This window comes from Pantherophis guttatus, chromosome 2 (genome assembly GCF_059756535.1).
Source record: "Pantherophis guttatus breed Tessera chromosome 2, ASM5975653v1, whole genome shotgun sequence".
Classification (NCBI taxonomy): domain Eukaryota; kingdom Metazoa; phylum Chordata; class Lepidosauria; order Squamata; family Colubridae; genus Pantherophis; species Pantherophis guttatus.
In genome coordinates, this window is record NC_142064.1 from 288189478 (window position 1) to 288206610 (window position 17133).

A 17133-nucleotide genomic window follows, 5' to 3' on the forward strand; every position below is an offset into this window, starting at 1 on the left:
TCGTTGAATACGGTTTGTCAGCCAGTTGCGAATCCATCTGGTGTTGAAGCTATCTATCCCACGTTTTCTAGCTTACAAAGAAGTAGGTTGTGGTCTACTTTGTTGAATGCCTTGCTGAAGTCTAAATATATTATGTCCACAGTATTTCGCTGGTCTACTAATTTAGTCACTATGTTGAAGAATGAAATAAGATTGGTTTGGCATGATCTGCTTTTAACAAAACCATGCTGGCTGCTAGTTATTACTTTACTCATTTCTAGGTGTTGGCAGATCTGGGTTTTTATTATCTTTTCCAGCATCTTCCCGGGTATTGATGTTAGGCTGATTGGTCTGTAGTTTCCTGGGTCTGGGTTTTTTTTGTTTTTGTTTTTCCTTTTTTGAAGATGGGAACCATATCAGCTCTTTTCCAGTCTTCTGGTAGTTCCCTGGTGTTCCAGGATTTTTGAAAGATGTGGTACAGTGGTACTGATATCTACCAGCTCCTTTATTTATTTTTATTTTATTTTATATTGGATTTCTATACCGCCCTTCTCCCTAAGGACTCAGGGCGGTGTACAGCCAAATTAAAAAAAACATGCAGAACAAATATTAAAAACAATTAAAAGATATATAAATTTGGCCCAATTAAAACTCATTTACCAATTAAAAACGTTTAAAACATTTAAAAACAGTTAAAAATTTCATCTTAAGCCAGCCCTTTAGAACTCTGGGATGTAATCCATCAAGTCCTGATGATTTGTATTCATCAAGATCAGACAGGTGTTCTCTTACTATTTTTTCGCTTATTTTAACTTTTATTTCCAGTCTGTTTTTTACAGTTATGTTTCTGGTAGGTTGGGCTATAGTTGTCAGCGTTGCAATGCTGGCATAGAGAGAGCAGAGGACATGCGAAAGATAAACTCTGAAACTTTTGCCTGCTAAATCCCTTTGAAGCCTGGTTGTCGTGGAGATGAGGGGGGGCACATTCCTGGGAAATGATGAGGAAAAGAAGTCTGAAGAATGACTTGGAAGACAGCCAATGAGAAGCAGAGATTTGGGGATCGGAAAGGGAGGGATTGGGAGGCAAAAGGTCAGTCTTGTCCGCACGGAGTCATGATCCGGTGGCTGAGCTCAATTAAAGAAAGATTTCCTTAAAGATTGGCAGTTTGGAAATTCATTTAATTTTGAGATAGCACCGCAGTCTGACAATAGTTTCTTTTTGCATAAAGACCGATGCAAAGAATGAGTTAAGCAGCTCTGCTTTCTCTTTACTGCCTGTTACTTCCTTGCCATCTTCTCTCTTTAGTGGACTGACTGTTTCCTTGATTTTTATCTTGTTATTTATATGTTGGAAGAAACTATTTTTTGTTATCTTTGACTTTTGTTGCAACTCTTTGCAGATTCTGGCTATCTGCTGATATCCTGCCTTAGTTATGTGTCCCTCTTTCCATTTTTTGTACTATATGCCAACTTTGTATAGAACACTGCTTAAGGTGGGGCCGAAAACCCTAATAAGCAGTTATATACAAAAAAGTATGCTGGCTATTGCTATAATGCATTGTAAGCCGCCCTGAGTCTACGGAGAAGGGCGGCATATAAATTGGACTAATAAATAAAATAAATAAATTTAACTATTTTTGTACTAGGTCTATTTCCCATGGTTTCAGTATAATTAAAGAATAGATAACGTACTCCCTCATTGTCACAGGTCACATTGTCCAATTAGATGTTCTGGCGTCTCACTGGCATCTCCCCTCAGTCTCTGGCCAGCACCTGTTGAGATTATTTTGGTTCCCAAGGGTATTTTGGCATGGGGACAAACTCCCCCCCCCCGACTATTTTGAATGGGGTAAGCGCCATACTGCTGCGTACCGCATTATTGTATGCAACCTCAGCAAACAGCAGATCTGCCCAGTTAGACTGCTGGTAGTTGACATAGCATCTCAAGTACTGCTCTATCATAGTGTTCTCTCGTTCAGTGGCTCATTCGTACTCGGATGAAACGCACAGGTAAACCCTTGGGAGGATTCTATCAGCTTTACAATCTCCCTCCAAAACTTGGCAGTGAATTGGACCCTCAATCCGAAACAAATTCTCTTTGGATCCCTGTGCAGTCGATGTGCTGCAGGAATAGCATGGCCAGCCTCTAGACAGATGGACCGCTTTGGCAGGCTACGAAGTGGGCTTGTTTAGAAAAGAGGTCTATTACTGTCCAGATGACAATGTTCCCCCCACTCTCAGGTAGCTCAACTATGAAATCCATCACTATTTACTCCCAGGGCCAGGTCGCCTCAGGGCCGGCCTGTGAGTAAATAGGCCGTAAAATGACATTTCTGAGAAAAGGACTTTCCACATTCCCTGCATTTATGTGGTTTCTCTCCCATGTGGCTCCTTTTATGGATCGCAAATTTACTCCTGTGACCAAAGGCCTTCCCACACTCTATGCATTTATGTGCTTTGTCTCCTGTGTGGATCATGTTATAGGGAATAAGGTCACTGCTTTGGGAAAATGTCTCCACACTCCATGCATTTAAATATTTTTTCCTGTGTGAACCCTTTTATGAACCTTAAGATGACTCTTTTGAGAAAATGTCTTTCCACACTCCATGCATTTATATGGCTTCTCCCCCGTATGGATCCTTTTATGGGAAATAAGACCGCCACTTTGAGCAAAGGCCTTTCCACACTCCAAACATTTATATGGCTTCTCCCCTGTGTGAATCCTATTATGTTTATTAAGTTGACTTCTATGAGCAAAGGCCTTTCCACACACCGTGCATTCATGTAGCTTCTTCCCTATGTGGATCATGCCATGGGAAGTAAGATTACTCCTCTCTGCAAACATTTTCCCACACTCCATGCATTTGTATGGCTTTTCCCCCGTGTGGATCCTTTTATGGATCACAAGTTTACTCCTGTGAGCAAAAGCCTTCCCACACTCTACGCATTTATGTGGTTTTTCTCCTGTGTGGATCATGTTATGGGAAGTAAGGTCACTGCTTTGAGCAAAGGTCTTTCCACACTCCATGCATTTATATAGTCTTTCCCTTGTGTGAACTCTTTTATGGACTGTAAGATGACTCTTCTGAGAAAAGGCCTTTCCACATTCCATGCATTTATATGGCTTCTCCCCTGTGTGGATCCTTTTATGGGAAACAAGACCGCCACTTTGAGCAAAGGCCTTTCCACACTCCAGACATTTATATGGCTTCTCCCCTGTGTGAATCCTATTATGTTTAGTAAGTTGACTTCTATGAGCAAAGGTCTTTCCACACTCCGTGCATTTATATGGCTTTTCCCCCGTGTGGTTCCTTCTGTGGATTGCAAGTTTACTCCTGTGAGCAAAAGCCTTCCCACACTCCATGCATTTATGCGGTTTCTCTCCTCTGTGGATCATATTATGGGAAGGGAGAAGACTGCTCTGAGTAAAGGCCTTTCCACTCGCCATGCATTCATATAGCTTCTTCCCTATGTGGATGATGTTATGGGAAGTAAGATTACTCCTCTCTGCAAATGTTTTTCCACACTCCATGCATTTGTATGGCTTTTCCCCTGTGTGGATCATGTTATGGGAAGTAAGGTCACTATTTCGAGAAAAGGTTTTTCTGCATTTCGTGCATTTATATAGTCTTTCTCCTGTGTGGACTCTTTTATGGACTGTAAGATGACTCTTCTGAGAAAAGGCCTTTCCACACTCCATGCATTTATGTGGTTTCTCTCCTGTGTGGATCATATTATGGGAAGTAAGGTCACTGCTTCGAGCAAAGGTCTTTCCACACTCCATGCATTTATATAGTCTTTCCCCTGTGTGGACTCTTTCATGGACTGTAAGATGACTCTTCTGAGAAAAGGCCTTTCCACACTCCATGCATTTATGTGGTTTGTCTCCTGTGTGGATCCTTTTATGGATCACAAGTTTACTCCTGTGAGTAAAGGCCTTCCCACACTCCATGCATTTATGTGGTTTTTCTCCTTTGTGGATCATCTTATGGGAACTAAGATCACTGCTCTGATCAAAGGTCTTTCCACACTTCATGCATTTATATAATTTTTCCCCAGTGTGGATCCTTTTATGGTAAAAAAGAGCATCCCACGACCTAAAGCCTCTTCCACATTCCACACATTTATATAGCTTCTGTCCTGTGTGGAACATTTTATGGAAAGTAAGTTGACTGCTTGTTGTGAAGCTTTTTCCACATTCCAGACATTTATAACGCTTCTCTTCTATGTGGATTTCTTTTGGAGATATAAGGGATCTATTCCCAGGAGAAAAAGTCCCAGTGTAATTTTTTCCATTGTGTCTGCTTATAGCATCTTGTTTGATTTCGATTGGATAGTGTTCGTTTATATGTAATTTAGCTTGAACTGGTTTTACACTTTTCCTAATATATTTCTTTTTCCCCCCTTCTTGGGCAAGAAAGTCTTGCATCAAATCATCAATGGAAGACGAGCTTTCCTGATTCCAGTTATTTAACGGGTTTCTTTCATGTCTTTCTACTTTCTTTTGAATTGCTAACTTCTCCATTCCCTCTCCATTGATCACTTGGAACAGTTCACAGGTATCTTGATTCTCCTGCCCATTATTACCTTCAAAGGAAAAGAAAAATGGCTAGTGAAAATCATCGAACTATAAGAAAATATGAATTTTCTTCTTAACTTTTGTGAAATCCCAATATATTGCACGTTTGCATGCTTACAATGACATGGAATAGAAATAACCCGTGTTTCCCTGAAAATAATACTGTCTTATATTTTTTTGAACCCCAAAATAAGCCCTTGGCCTTATTTTCAGTGAGGTCTTATTATTTTGGGGCACATGGAGCAAGATGGGACTCCTCTTGCTGTCTTACCTGATTTCCAGCTCTACATTTAAATATTTTCGGGGAGGGCTTATTTTAGCACATGCACTCAAAAGCCCAATTGGGCTTATTATCAGGGGATGTCTTATTTTCAGGGAAACAGGGTATAATTTCTACATTCATAAGCCATAAAAGCTTTGGAAATATCTAGAAAATACCTCTTTCTCTACAATTATCCATAGGTACTCAAATCTCATCCAGACTCAGCTCTCACTTAAGGAATAATCAGGGAAAACATCCAGGCAGGTAAGGAGATAGTTTAACATTTATTGGAGTGGGTTAATTTTAACAGTGAGAAGTAAAGCTATTTTGAAACAAGTTATTTTTTTCCTATCCAAACTACCTTCTCTTTACTATTCATTTTCTTTTGCCAAAATTACATAGCCGCAGATAAAAAAAAAAATCAGGAATTCTATTAACCCCCAACACCATGTTTGCAATAGGAAAACAGCATGATTTAACCCAATGGTGATATGTGCTTGAAATGTCCAAAAATTTAGAAAATACCTTTCTCTGCTGGTGTAACATACATCACCTTCTGCCCCTCCCTCATTAAAATAAATACCGTATTTTTCAGAGTATAAGACACACTTTTTCCCCCCAAGAGGCTGAAAATTTGGGTGTGTCTTATACTCTGAATGTAGCCAAAAACACAAGGCACAGAGGACGCGATGGTCTGTGGCAATCTCTGCAGCCTGGAACAGCTGATTAGGGGTATTCCAGGAGGCTGATCTACCCACCAATCAGCTGCTCATGCTGAATCAGGCTGCAATAATGTGCTGAAGCTGACCTAGCTGTTTGCTATTTGCTACAAGGACTGTCAGAGTTTGCAGCAGCAATCACATCCAGAAAGCACACACAAGTAACTGATTCAGCAGGATTCAATAACTTCTCTTTATATATAATATAAAGTAAATATACAATACCAAAAGCAGGTTTTCCAACACAAGTAAAACACAAGAATAGGAGTTTTTAGTTTCAGAGATCAGCACAGCATGCAGCTTTAGAACAGTTGACCCAAGCCACGCCCAGGCTCCTTGCTGTCTCCTTCCTTGTTGCTCACACAGCAAATACTGTTTCAGTTTCCAAACAGCCCTCAACTTGCTCAAACACTGACAGGACGCTAGCCAGATGAATACCAATGGATGCTCGTAGGCAGAGGCAGAATTTTTTTTTTCTTATTTTCCTCCCCCAAAACTAAGGTGTGTCTTATACTCCAGAGTGTCTTATACTCCAAAAAATACAGTGCTCTTATCTCTCCCCCATCTAGGCCACTCTAAACAGTAGTACTCAGCAGCAGCAGCAGCACCAAACCTGGACTTGAAGGACCCTCACCTCTTTCAATCTTGGAGCAGGAGAAGGCCAGATATTTTCCTTCGCTATTTGCAGAGATGACATCTGACTGGAGATTTTTTACTTAAGAAATAAATGATGGCATTTAATTATAGAATATCTTCCCGAACACCATCTTGGAGCATAGCAAACTCTTACCCAGAGAGGCCATGTTCCTATGATTTTCCAGCATAACTTCCCAATACAATGCTTTTTGGTCAGGATCCAACTGAGACCACTCCTCCTCAGAGAAATACACAGCCACCTCCTCAAAGGACACAAGACCCTCCTGAACAAGGAAAAACAGAAAGACCAAGGAGGATTTGTGGGGTTTTCTCCATTGTTCACAAATTCCCAAAGCAAAGATATTTGATAATTTAAACAGCTGTGCTTGATATGAATCCAAGATTTAAGGGAGACGGGAGAAGACAAAACAGAGAAAATTCCCCAGGAAGGACATTCCACAGCCTTTCAAGAGCTCGATTGTTTTGTGTCCAAAACTGCCTTGAATATATGCTCCTTCTTTACTTAGAGACTTTTCCATTTGGCCATTGTCATTGGATTTTAATAATCTGCCTTATCTTTTAATCTGATGATTTTATTTTTTAATCACTAGTTACAAACAAGGTTTTTTTTAAAAATGTAATGCTACAATGTGACCATTTAGTTATTTATTTTTTTAAAAAAATTGATTTATATGCCGCCCTTCTCCGGAGACTCAGGGCGGTTTACAGTGCATTAAGCAATAGCCTTCATACTTTTGTATATTTATACAAATTCAGTTTATTGCCCCCACAAACTGGGTCCTCAATTTACCTACCTTAGAAAGGATGGAAGGCTGAGTCAACCTTGAGCCTGGTGAGATTCGAACTTACTTTAATTGCAGACAGCTGGTGTTAAATTACAGAGCTCTGTCTGTTGAGCTATCCAGGCTCTCTATTTTTTATTAGCCTTGTACAATTCCAGGTCAAAGAATAATAAAAAGCATGGATCTATTTACCAGTTGCTGCCACTGTGATGCGTTTATTCCTACATTCCTATTTCTTGAAGGATTTTTTTAAAAAATTACTTCTTGTAAACTAAGAGTAGAAAGAGTACCCTGCAGTGAAATTTAACGAGTGGTCTTTAAAAAAAAACCTTTCCTAAACAGAATCTGAGGGTAGAAATGACAAAACATTGTGTCCCAACAACAGTCTTCAGGGAAGTTAACCTGCTGAAAGCAACTTGAACCTGCTATTCTCCTTTCCACATTGCTCAGAAACAGGGTGGATTTGATTTAAATCGAGTTGATTTAAATCACAATTTAAATCATGATTTAAATCACTAGTAAAAAGGCTTGATTTAAATCAACTTGATTTAAATCATAATTTTTAAAGAGCAACTGTCATCTCTGCTACTCCTTTGACCCACTGTTGACTCACCGATAGTCCCAGTGTTGCAGAATATACAGCCTCATGCTACATAACTAAGCTCCATTTCATGCTGAATAAACTAAATTATTTATGTATCTTAAATAGAAAACTATCTTACGATAGATTTTTACCCCAAAAGTTTTTTATTAAAATAAATTCGATAAAAATAAAAAAAAATCCGATTTAAATAAAAAAAATCCGATTTAAATAAAAAAAAATATGATTTTTTTTATTTTTTTAAAAAAATCATTGATTTTTATCCACCCTGCTCAGAAATATGAAAATAACACAGCCTAAATGGGGTGTGGGTGACGGGATGGAAGGATGGAGGGATTTGTACATCAGCTTGACTTCCTGAAGAAAAGACAGAATACAAATCTATCTTACCTTTACTTGATTTGGAGGTTCAACCACTGTTTCTACTCCATCATAAAGACCAAAAAACTTCATTCCATGATTCCCTGTGAAGGAGACAGAATTTTAAAATGAATAAAGAGCAAAAGAGGAGAAGGTATTCTACCAAAGGGAAGACAAAGGGAAGGCGAGAGAGCTGGGATCACTCTGTATAGGGGGGACCTTCAACTACCTCCCAAAGTGTGCTGACTTGAATCTTCCTGAGGGATCCTCCAGAAAAACAGCTCCCCAGGGGGATTTGATGGAATCCTCTTTCCCTCAGGACTGCTGATTGACACAGGGAAGAACTTCAAATAGACAGAAGGAGAAAATAAGAATGAACAGGCATCACTCAATATGAAGTGGTTTCTTGTTCTCAGAACACAACCTCAAAGCCCACAATATCCATCAGTGAAATGGAGTAAGAAACCAATGGAACAATGTCCTACAAGCATTAGTTAAACATCTCAGAATCCAAAACGATCTTGAGAAACTTGAACAATGGACCCTATCCAACAAAATGAATTTCAATGTGGAGAAAAGCAAAGTTTTACATTTAGGCAGGCGAAATCAAAGGTATAAGTACAGATCAGGTGAGACCTGGCTCAAAAATAGTGGGAGGGACCTTGGAGTCCTAATGGATGATCACTTGAATATGAGCCAGCAGTGTACAGCAGCAGCCAAAAAAGCTAATACAGTCCTAGGTTGTATAAACAGAGGCATAGAATCAAGATCATGTGAAGTACTAGTATCACTTTATAAAACCCTAGTAAGACCACACCTGGAATACTGCAACCAATTTTGGTCACCATGCTACAAAAAAGATGCTGAGACTTTGGAAAAAGTTCAGAGAAGAGCAACTAGATCAAAGGCCCAGAGACTAAAAGTGTGATGGCTAACCTATGGCACGCGTGCCCAAAGTGGCACACGAAGCCATGTCACCCGGCACGCGCAGCCTTGCCTGTTTGTCTTCTGGGTTTCTGGCGCGCATGTGTGCATGACAATCAGCTGTCCTTCGTGTGCGAGCAGTGCCGAAAACTGGCCTGCACATGCGTGCCGGCCAGCTGATCATCGGGCACACATACGCGCTAAGACCCGGAAGTTTAGCTTTTCTGGAGCGTGATCCCTTCGCACGTGTGGCAGTGCCAAAAACCGGCATGCGCGTGTGCACCGGCCAGCTGATTGTCGAGCATGCATACGCACTAGAATCTGGAAGTTTGGCTTTCCCAGAGTTAGTTGGTGCCATCACTGACTATTGGGGGCGAGTCATTGGCCCCCATGGAGAGGGCTCACAACTTAGGAGTCCTCCTGGACTCACAGCTGTCTTTAGAAGAGCACTTGACAGCTGTGGCCGGGAGGGCGTTTTATCAGGCTCACCTGATTCGCCAGTTGCGTCCCTTTCTGGATCAGGACTCGTTAAATACAGTCACTCATGCACTCGTCACTTCCCGCCTGGACTACTGCAATGCTCTCTACATGGGGCTCCCCTTGAGGAGCACCCAGAGGCTCCAGCTGGTCCAGAATGCGCCGCGCGGGTGGTTATGGGAGTGACGGGGCGCTCCCATGTGACCCCCCCTCCTGCACGAGCTGCACTGGCTCCCGGTGGTCTTCCAGGTGCGCTTCAAGGTTTTGGTTACCACCTTTAGAGTGCTCCATGGCTTAGGACTGGGGTATTTACGAGACCGCCTTCTGCCACCAGTAGCAGTACTGCGACCAGTACGCTCCCATAGAGAGGGGCTCCTTAGGGTGCCGTTGGCCAAACAATGTCGACTGGCGGCCCCTAGGGGGAGAGCCTTCTCTGTGGGGGCACCCGCCATCTGGAACGAGCTACCCCCGGAGATACGGAGGATCCCGGACCTGCGCGCTTTTCGACGTGCCATCAAAACATTTCTTTTCCAGCAGGCCGGCCTGGCTTAACCTCTCTTTTAAACTGTTAAACTTTTAAAAAAATTTAATTTTAAATTTGTCTTAAGAATTTGGGGTGTTTTAAATTTTGTTTTCCGGACCAATTATTTAATTGTATTTTAATGCTTTTTTAACATTTGTATTATATGTATTTTATCTGGCTGTTCACCGCCCTGAGTCCTTCGGGAGTAGGGCAATATACAAATTCAATAAATAATAATAATAATAATAATAGTCCCGATGAGCGCACACACGTGACATTTCCGTGCAACCTTTTTGGCACTCAGTGCCGAAAAGGTTTGCCATCACTGGACTAAAACATACGAAGAACAGCTGCAAGATTTAGTTTTGGCTAATCTAAAGAAAAGAAGAATTAGGGGTGATATGATAGCAGTATTCTAGTATTTGAGGGGCTGCCACAAAGAAGAGGGGGCCAAATTATTCAACAAAGAACCAGAGGGCAGGACAAGAAACAACACTGGAAACTAATCAAAGAGAGAAGCAACCTGGAATTAAGGAGAAACTTATTAACAGTGAGAACAATTAACCAGTGGAACATCTTGCCTGCAGAAATCCTGGGCATTCCATCACTGGGTGTTTTTAAGAAGAGACTGGACACTTATCTAAAATGGTATAGGTTCTCCTGCATGAGCAGGGGGCTGGACTAGAGGACCTCCAAGGTCCCTCCCAGCTCATTCTGTTCTATCCTATATTCATATATTACAAATACTAGAGAAAGCTGGTAGGGAGAGGTGAAGTATTCAGACCCACTCTTTATTCCCTAAAACTATCTTGGAGTTCCAAGATAAAGGCCTCTTACCGGCAACTCGACCTGCTCCTTCTGCTCCTCCGCCTGGCTCAGGAGGAAGCCTTCCGCCAGGGCCACCGCCTGGGAACTGTTCTCTGCTCCACATTCCCGCACCCAGCTCTCCATTTCTGGTGGCAGAAGAGCCAGGAGCTGCTCCAGAACAACCAGGTCCAGCAGCTGGGCTTTGGTGTGCTTTTCTGGTCTCAGCCATCGCCTACAAAAGTTATGGAGTCGGCTGCAAAGTCCTCGGGGACCCTCAGCCTCCTGATAGCTCCTGAAGTTCCAGGGCTGAACTTCTGAATGGATGATGGTTTCCTCCTCCAGGATCTTCTGCCCAGCTCTTGCCCAGATCTCCCCACAGTTCCCAGGCTGAATGGCAGAAGGACATTTTTCAGTTCCCACTCTTGCTAAGTGTTGTGTCTCCATTCTTTCTCTATCCGGTGAGGTAACTCCCAAAGGGGCCAAGGAATCTTTGTGGATCTCCAAATGCCTTTTCATTCATAAGATCATTTCTGTTACCATAGGAGTGACAACAACAGCCATTCTTTCGGTCCACTTGAGCTGAAATATAATTTGCATATGGATTTGCATATATGAAGACATGCAAATACCTTCCAGTTTATGTATCTAAAATGGAAAATTATAAGATAGTATAGCATAGTGTATGGTATAGTATATTAGTAATATATAGAATGGTAGTATATAGCATAGAGCATAGCATAGCATAGCATAGCATAGCATAGCATAGCATAGCATAGCATAGCATAGCATAAAGCATAGCATAGCATATAGTGCACGAGTCAAAAAGAGGGCTGTGAAAATATCTACAGACCCCTCGCATCCTGGACATAAACTGTTTCAACTTCCACCCTCAAAACGACGCTATAGAGCACTGCACACCAGAACTACTAGACAAAGAACAGGTTTTTCCTGAATGCCATCACTCTGCTAAACAAATAATTCCCTCAGCTCTGTCAAACTATTTACTAAGTCTGCACTACTATTAATCTTCTCATCGTTCCCACCATCCATCTCCTTCCATTTATGACTGTAACTTTGTTGCTTGTATCCTTACGATTTATATTGATATTGTTTCCTGATTGCTTATTTGTACCCTATGACTATCACTAAGTGTTGTACCTTATGATTCTTGATGAATGTATCCTTTCTTTTATGTACACTGATGTTGTAAATCAGAGATCCAGGCTTTTGCTCTGTTTCAAGAAGTCTCCAAGATGTCTCTCCAGACTTCGTAGAGAACTTTATTTTTATACAGTTTTACACAAGCAGATAAAAGGTAGCACAGTAACAGTATTCTGATTGGATAGAAGTTACTCACCCCCCTGTCAAGTTGCCATCTTCTCTAGGTAGTATATTAGATCATCCACATCTGAGCCAATAATGAGGTAATGAAGTAAGCAGGAAAGACCCACAGATCACCAGCCGGCAGTGTGCTGCTACAGCCTGGCACTGAGACCTTTGACCTACTGACCTACACACTGAGAGCATATGCACCAAGACAAATTCCTTGTGCGTCCAATCACACTTGGCCAATCAAGAATTCTGTTCTATTCTAGTATATGGTATATAGTTAGCATATAGTATAGTATGTTGCAATAAAATGAAATGCAAGGATTAGAAACCTGCCGAACCCTAAAAAGATGAACAAACCATGAAATACAGTATCAGGTCACATCCAATGAAATGCCAGGAAACGACCCTGGCTGAGGATGCCCCCTTTCCCTTGTTCAGGGCGTCCTTTGGAGATCCGAGTCTTCCTCCGACACGCAGGCAGGTTCACACACCCCTGCCAGGAGCCCTAACCCATCAGCCAAAGGGCTATAAGGTTCCTCCCAAGGAAGCAGCTGGAGATGCTGCCCTGCTTCTCTCCTCCCCGCTCCTCCCTGGGAGGAGTCACTGCGGTCCCTGGTACGAATCCTGCCTCCTCTCCTGCTGGGCTCCCGCAAGGCAGACCCTCATCAGCCCCCACCACCACTCGGGCCCTTCCCGGGACACTGGGCGGGAAGGGAACCCCAAGATCCCCACCGCTTTCCTGGGATCCCCGGTTGTTCCGCTTCCCCCTGCATGGAGAGGGCGGCTGGGGAACATGGGACCCGGGATTGATTCCAGAGGAGGGCCGGGCGAGGGTCTCTTCCCTCCTCCGCCTCCCTTTGCCCGGGAAGAGCCCCCAAGTCACCCAGGGCACGTCTGGATCTCCTCCCGCCAGACTCTCCCGCAGCCTCTCAGCCTCCTGCGGAGCCCCAGGGGTTAAGGAGAGCGAGTGCGGCGTCCCAGAGCGGCAAGCCTTTGTGACGTCACGCCTCCTCTGGAAAGCCAGCCGTGACGTTCGCCCTCCAGCGGCCCAATGGGGAAGCGCTTGACGTTACCTTGTCTTGGCGGAGGGTTGCCCCCTGGTGGATTCTGCGCGCCACACTAAATTCCCCCAAAAGGGCGGGAAAGAGGAGCGCGTCTGAGGGGAAGGCGGAGGGCAGGGATGATGGATATGGGAGTAGGAGGGAAGGGCCCTCTCGTTTGTTGCCTATCAAAAGAGGCCAGTTGGTTCTCTGGCATGGACTCCGGCCAGCCTCTTGGCTGCTTTTTCTGAAGGGACTCGACTCACCTCCTCCTTCCCGGACTGAGAAGAAGGACTAGCCGAAATCTGGCTCCTGGTGCAAGGAGAGAACTGGGGTGCTGCTTCCCAAGCTTTCCCCACAACCGCAAAGGGGCTCTTCCCACAGAAAAGAAGGGAAACAAACATTGCAGGGACAGAGGTGCGAATGGGTCTGAGAGGCTGCATTCGCACGGTGTGCCCGATTAGACCAGTGTTTGACCAAGTTGGCTATTTTAAAGCCTGGGAGGTGAAGTCCACACGTCTTAAACTGGCAAGTTTGACAAAGCCTAGATTAGGCTAAGAATTGGGAAACGTGTTTCTCGGAGTTGCATGGATCAGATCATGTTAAGCTATCCACGTTCATTAATTCGAGTATTGGCGCAATACGTACTGGATGGTGGTTTGTTAATTTTTGAGCTTCTGAAGTTCCCATGGGGGTTTGGGAGGTTACTAGAAGTTCAGATGTTGATTTATTTACTTATACAATCAATTTATACAGCCCTCAGTTCAATTGCCGTTTGTAACCTGATACATTTAAAGGATGGTTCTTAACTCTCTATATGGCCATATGAATCATTAGAATAAATAACTTGGAAATAGACATTCAAATTTTAAATGTATTTCTGCGGTATTCTGAGTCCTTGATAGAATAGCAGAATAACAGTTGGAAGAGGCCTTCAAGGTCTTCTACTCCAACCCCCTGCTATGGCAGCAAATCCTATACCAGGCGACTCCAACCCCCGGTCTGTGGACCGGCACTGGTCCGTGGCATGCCAAAAACCGGTCTGAAGGTGACCGAGAAGGGTTCTGGTGAATTTCCCCCAGAAGCAAAAAAATTCAACTTAACTAATAAGATTCCCCTTTCTTCCCTGACATTAGTTGGTTCATAATATTTTCTTCTTTTAATTTTTCTTTTTTGGAGATGGATGCTATATAGTTAAACACTGTTGTTTCTGGATGTTTCTTTGGTTTCCAGGTTAGATAGGTAAGCTGATCAACTTTCATGCTTCCTCTGGAGATTAAAGACTAAACTAGGCTCAAAAAGTAAAACTAGGAAAACTTCAAGAATGTACAGGCCTGTGATGGCAAACCTATGGCACGCGTGCTGAAAGTGGCACACAGAGCCATGTCGCCTGGCACGCGTGGCATCACCCATTCCTCTTCTGGGTTTCCGGCACACACATGTGCACCAGCCAGCTAGTCTTCTGGTTACTGGTGTGCATGCACGTGCAACAATCAGCTAGCCTTCACACATGCGGCAGTGCCAGAAACCGGAAGATCAACCAGCCAGCTGATCATCGTGCACGCATGAGTGCCAGTAACCAGAAGACTAACTGGCCAGTGTGCATGCATGCGCCAGAAACCAGAAGTTCATTTCCCAGCACGCGCACGCCCACTGTGCAGCTCCTCTTAGCACACGTGCGCACCGGGACATCCACCTCTTTGCCAGCCAGTAACACTGCCACCAGTCGCTTCCCTGTGCCCGCCTGCCTGATCACCGCCACCAAAGCCGGGTGGGTGATTTCCTGGTGTTTTTGGTCAAGTGCAGAGTGTGTTTGGATGGAGTGTTGCAGCAATGCCCCTCCCACCCCAAGCTGATACCAATGCTGTGAAAAGAGGGGTTTTTTTTAGCTTCGACTCCAAACTTTCAGGTCCACACAGCTCCATTTTCGTAGTGCATCATACTGCAGGTCTGCTTGACAGGCAAGGATTTGAATGCAACTCAAACAAATATTTATAGTTTTTTAAAAAACTGATATCCCACCTCACTGCTTCCCAAAGCTGTCCTTATTTTCAGAGCAAGACATCCTCAAATATTAAGCAACGTGGCTTTAAAAAGTTTCAGGGTGGCAGTGGCTTTCCATTTTGACATCACACACCGTGCTATTACCTCAGTGCCAGTGGTAAAATCCGGCCGGATCTATCCAGCTCGCGCGAACCGGTAGCGCTGATGGTAGGAGGCTCCGCCCACCCGCCAGGATGTCATTACATCCCATTTTTTATCCTCTGCACATGCGCAGAAGGCTGGGCATGTGCAGAAGAGGTGTATGAGAGCGTAGCGAACACACACGCTCACATTCCCGAACTGGTAGCGAAGGTAAGTGCATTTCACCACTGTTCTGTGCCATTGCCTCCCACTTCACTCTCCACCCATCGTCGCCCTCCTGACAGCCTGCTCACTCACCTGACTCTCCATCCAACGCCCACAGCAGATTATCCCCACAGCGAATTTCCAGAGTTGAGATGTCCTGCAGAGATGGCAGCAGCAAATTGCCAGAGGGCACTTGGCGGTGTCAAGTGCCCTCTGGCCATGTCAAGTTAGAGCGGAGCCATTAGAAATCCTTTCATACTAACTTTGTTCACTGCCAAAAGTTTGATTCTGACCGGTTCAAAATTGACTCAGCCTTCCATCCTTCCAAGGTTGGTAAAATGAGGAACCAGATTGTTGGGGACAATATGCTGACTGTGAGGGGGTCAAACTATTTTCTAAAGACAAGAAACAATTGATGGAAACTAACCATGGAGAGAAGCAACCTAAAACTAAGGAGAAATTATTAACAGTGAGAGCAATCAACCGACGGAATAGTTTGCCTTCAGAAGTTGAGAGCGCTCCATCACTGGAGGCTTTCAAAAAGAGATCGGACAGCCATTTGTCTGAAATGCTTTAGGATCTCCTGCTATATCTTTTTTTTAAAAAATAATAAATAAATAATAATAAATAAATAAATAGACCTCCTAGGTTTCTTCCAACTCTATTATTCTAGGATTCAATATCAGAGACCACCAAGCACAATATGGAAGGAGAGCTAGTATTTATATGACTTATTACCCAAGTAGATCCTTTGATTAGATTTTTGATTACTTTTCCCGTTGAGGATCTTCCCATACTTCCTGCAAGGTTATGGCTGCTGTTGGGTAGTTCCATTTATACATTTACTCAGTTTCTCCTGTGCTGATCCTTTCATGGTAAATAAAACCACCCTTCAACCTAAAGTCCTTCCTCATTCTATGCATTTATCTGGTTTTTCTGGTGTGGATCTTTTTACACCACAATTCCTCTGATAACCCTTACTGCATTGCACACATTTAAATAACTTCTGCCTTGTGTGGATCATTTAATGGACAATAAGGGAATATTTTGTATTGAGCCATTTTCAACTCCTTGCAACTATGTGGTTTCTCCCATGTGACTCCTATTATGTTCAGTAAATAGACCTCTATAAGCAAAAGTCTGTCCACGCTCTATACATTTATATGGCTTCTCCCCTGTGTGGATTCTTTTATGGATTGTAAATTCACTCTTCTCAACAAAGGCCTTCCCACACTCCATGCATTAATATGGCTCCTCCTGTGTGGATCCTTTTATGGGAATTAAGATTACTGCTCCAAGCAAAATTCTTTCCACAATCCATGCATTTATATGGCTTCTCCCCCGTGTGAATCCTTTTATGGATGGTAAGTTGATATTTCCTCCCAAAGCCCTTTCCGCATTGCACACATTCAGATGCATTCTGTTTTGTGTGGATCAATTCATGGTATAAGAATGTTTTCTTTTGACTCACTTTCCACACTCCTTACAACTATATGGCTTTTCCCCTGTGTGACTCCTTTTATGGGAAATAAGATTACTGCTATGAGTAAAGCAGTGGTGCTAAACTATGCAGTGGTGGGATTCAGCCAGTTCGCACCACTTCGGAAGAACCGGTTGTTAACTTTCTGAGCAGTTTGGTGAACTGGTTGTTGGAAGAAATCATTAGGGCAGAGAACCGGTTGTTAAATTATTTGAATCCCACCACTGAGTAAAGGTCCTTCCACAGTCCATGCATTTATATG

General features: G+C 43.2%; 1 protein-coding gene and 1 long non-coding RNA gene across 7 annotated transcripts; one reads left to right on the forward strand and one right to left on the reverse strand.

Annotated features, from left to right (window-relative positions):
• Positions 1-792: 792 nt before the first annotated feature.
• LOC132708963 (uncharacterized) lies at positions 793-12981 on the reverse strand. 6 transcript variants are annotated; one of them, XM_060687518.2, is made up of 6 exons: positions 12028-12958; positions 10701-11249; positions 8169-8283; positions 7970-8043; positions 6330-6459; positions 793-4566 (listed from the first exon to the last, which is right to left on the reverse strand). In XM_060687518.2, the coding sequence occupies exons 2-6, from the start codon at positions 11184-11186 to the stop codon at positions 2510-2512; spliced, it is 2862 nt and encodes a 953-aa protein (XP_060543501.1). In that variant the 5' UTR covers positions 11187-11249; positions 12028-12958; the 3' UTR covers positions 793-2509. The 6 variants fall into 6 exon arrangements, with proteins under 6 accessions (XP_060543501.1, XP_060543510.2, XP_087740945.1 ...); XM_060687527.2 differs by having other exon boundaries at positions 10701-11315; positions 12028-12943; XM_087884819.1 differs by having other exon boundaries at positions 6174-6459; positions 12360-12933.
• Positions 5019-7172, forward strand: LOC148116076 (uncharacterized). Its single transcript, XR_015731858.1, has 2 exons — positions 5019-5084; positions 6109-7172. It is a non-coding gene; the product is annotated as an uncharacterized LOC148116076 (long non-coding RNA).
• Positions 12982-17133: the final 4152 nt, after the last annotated feature.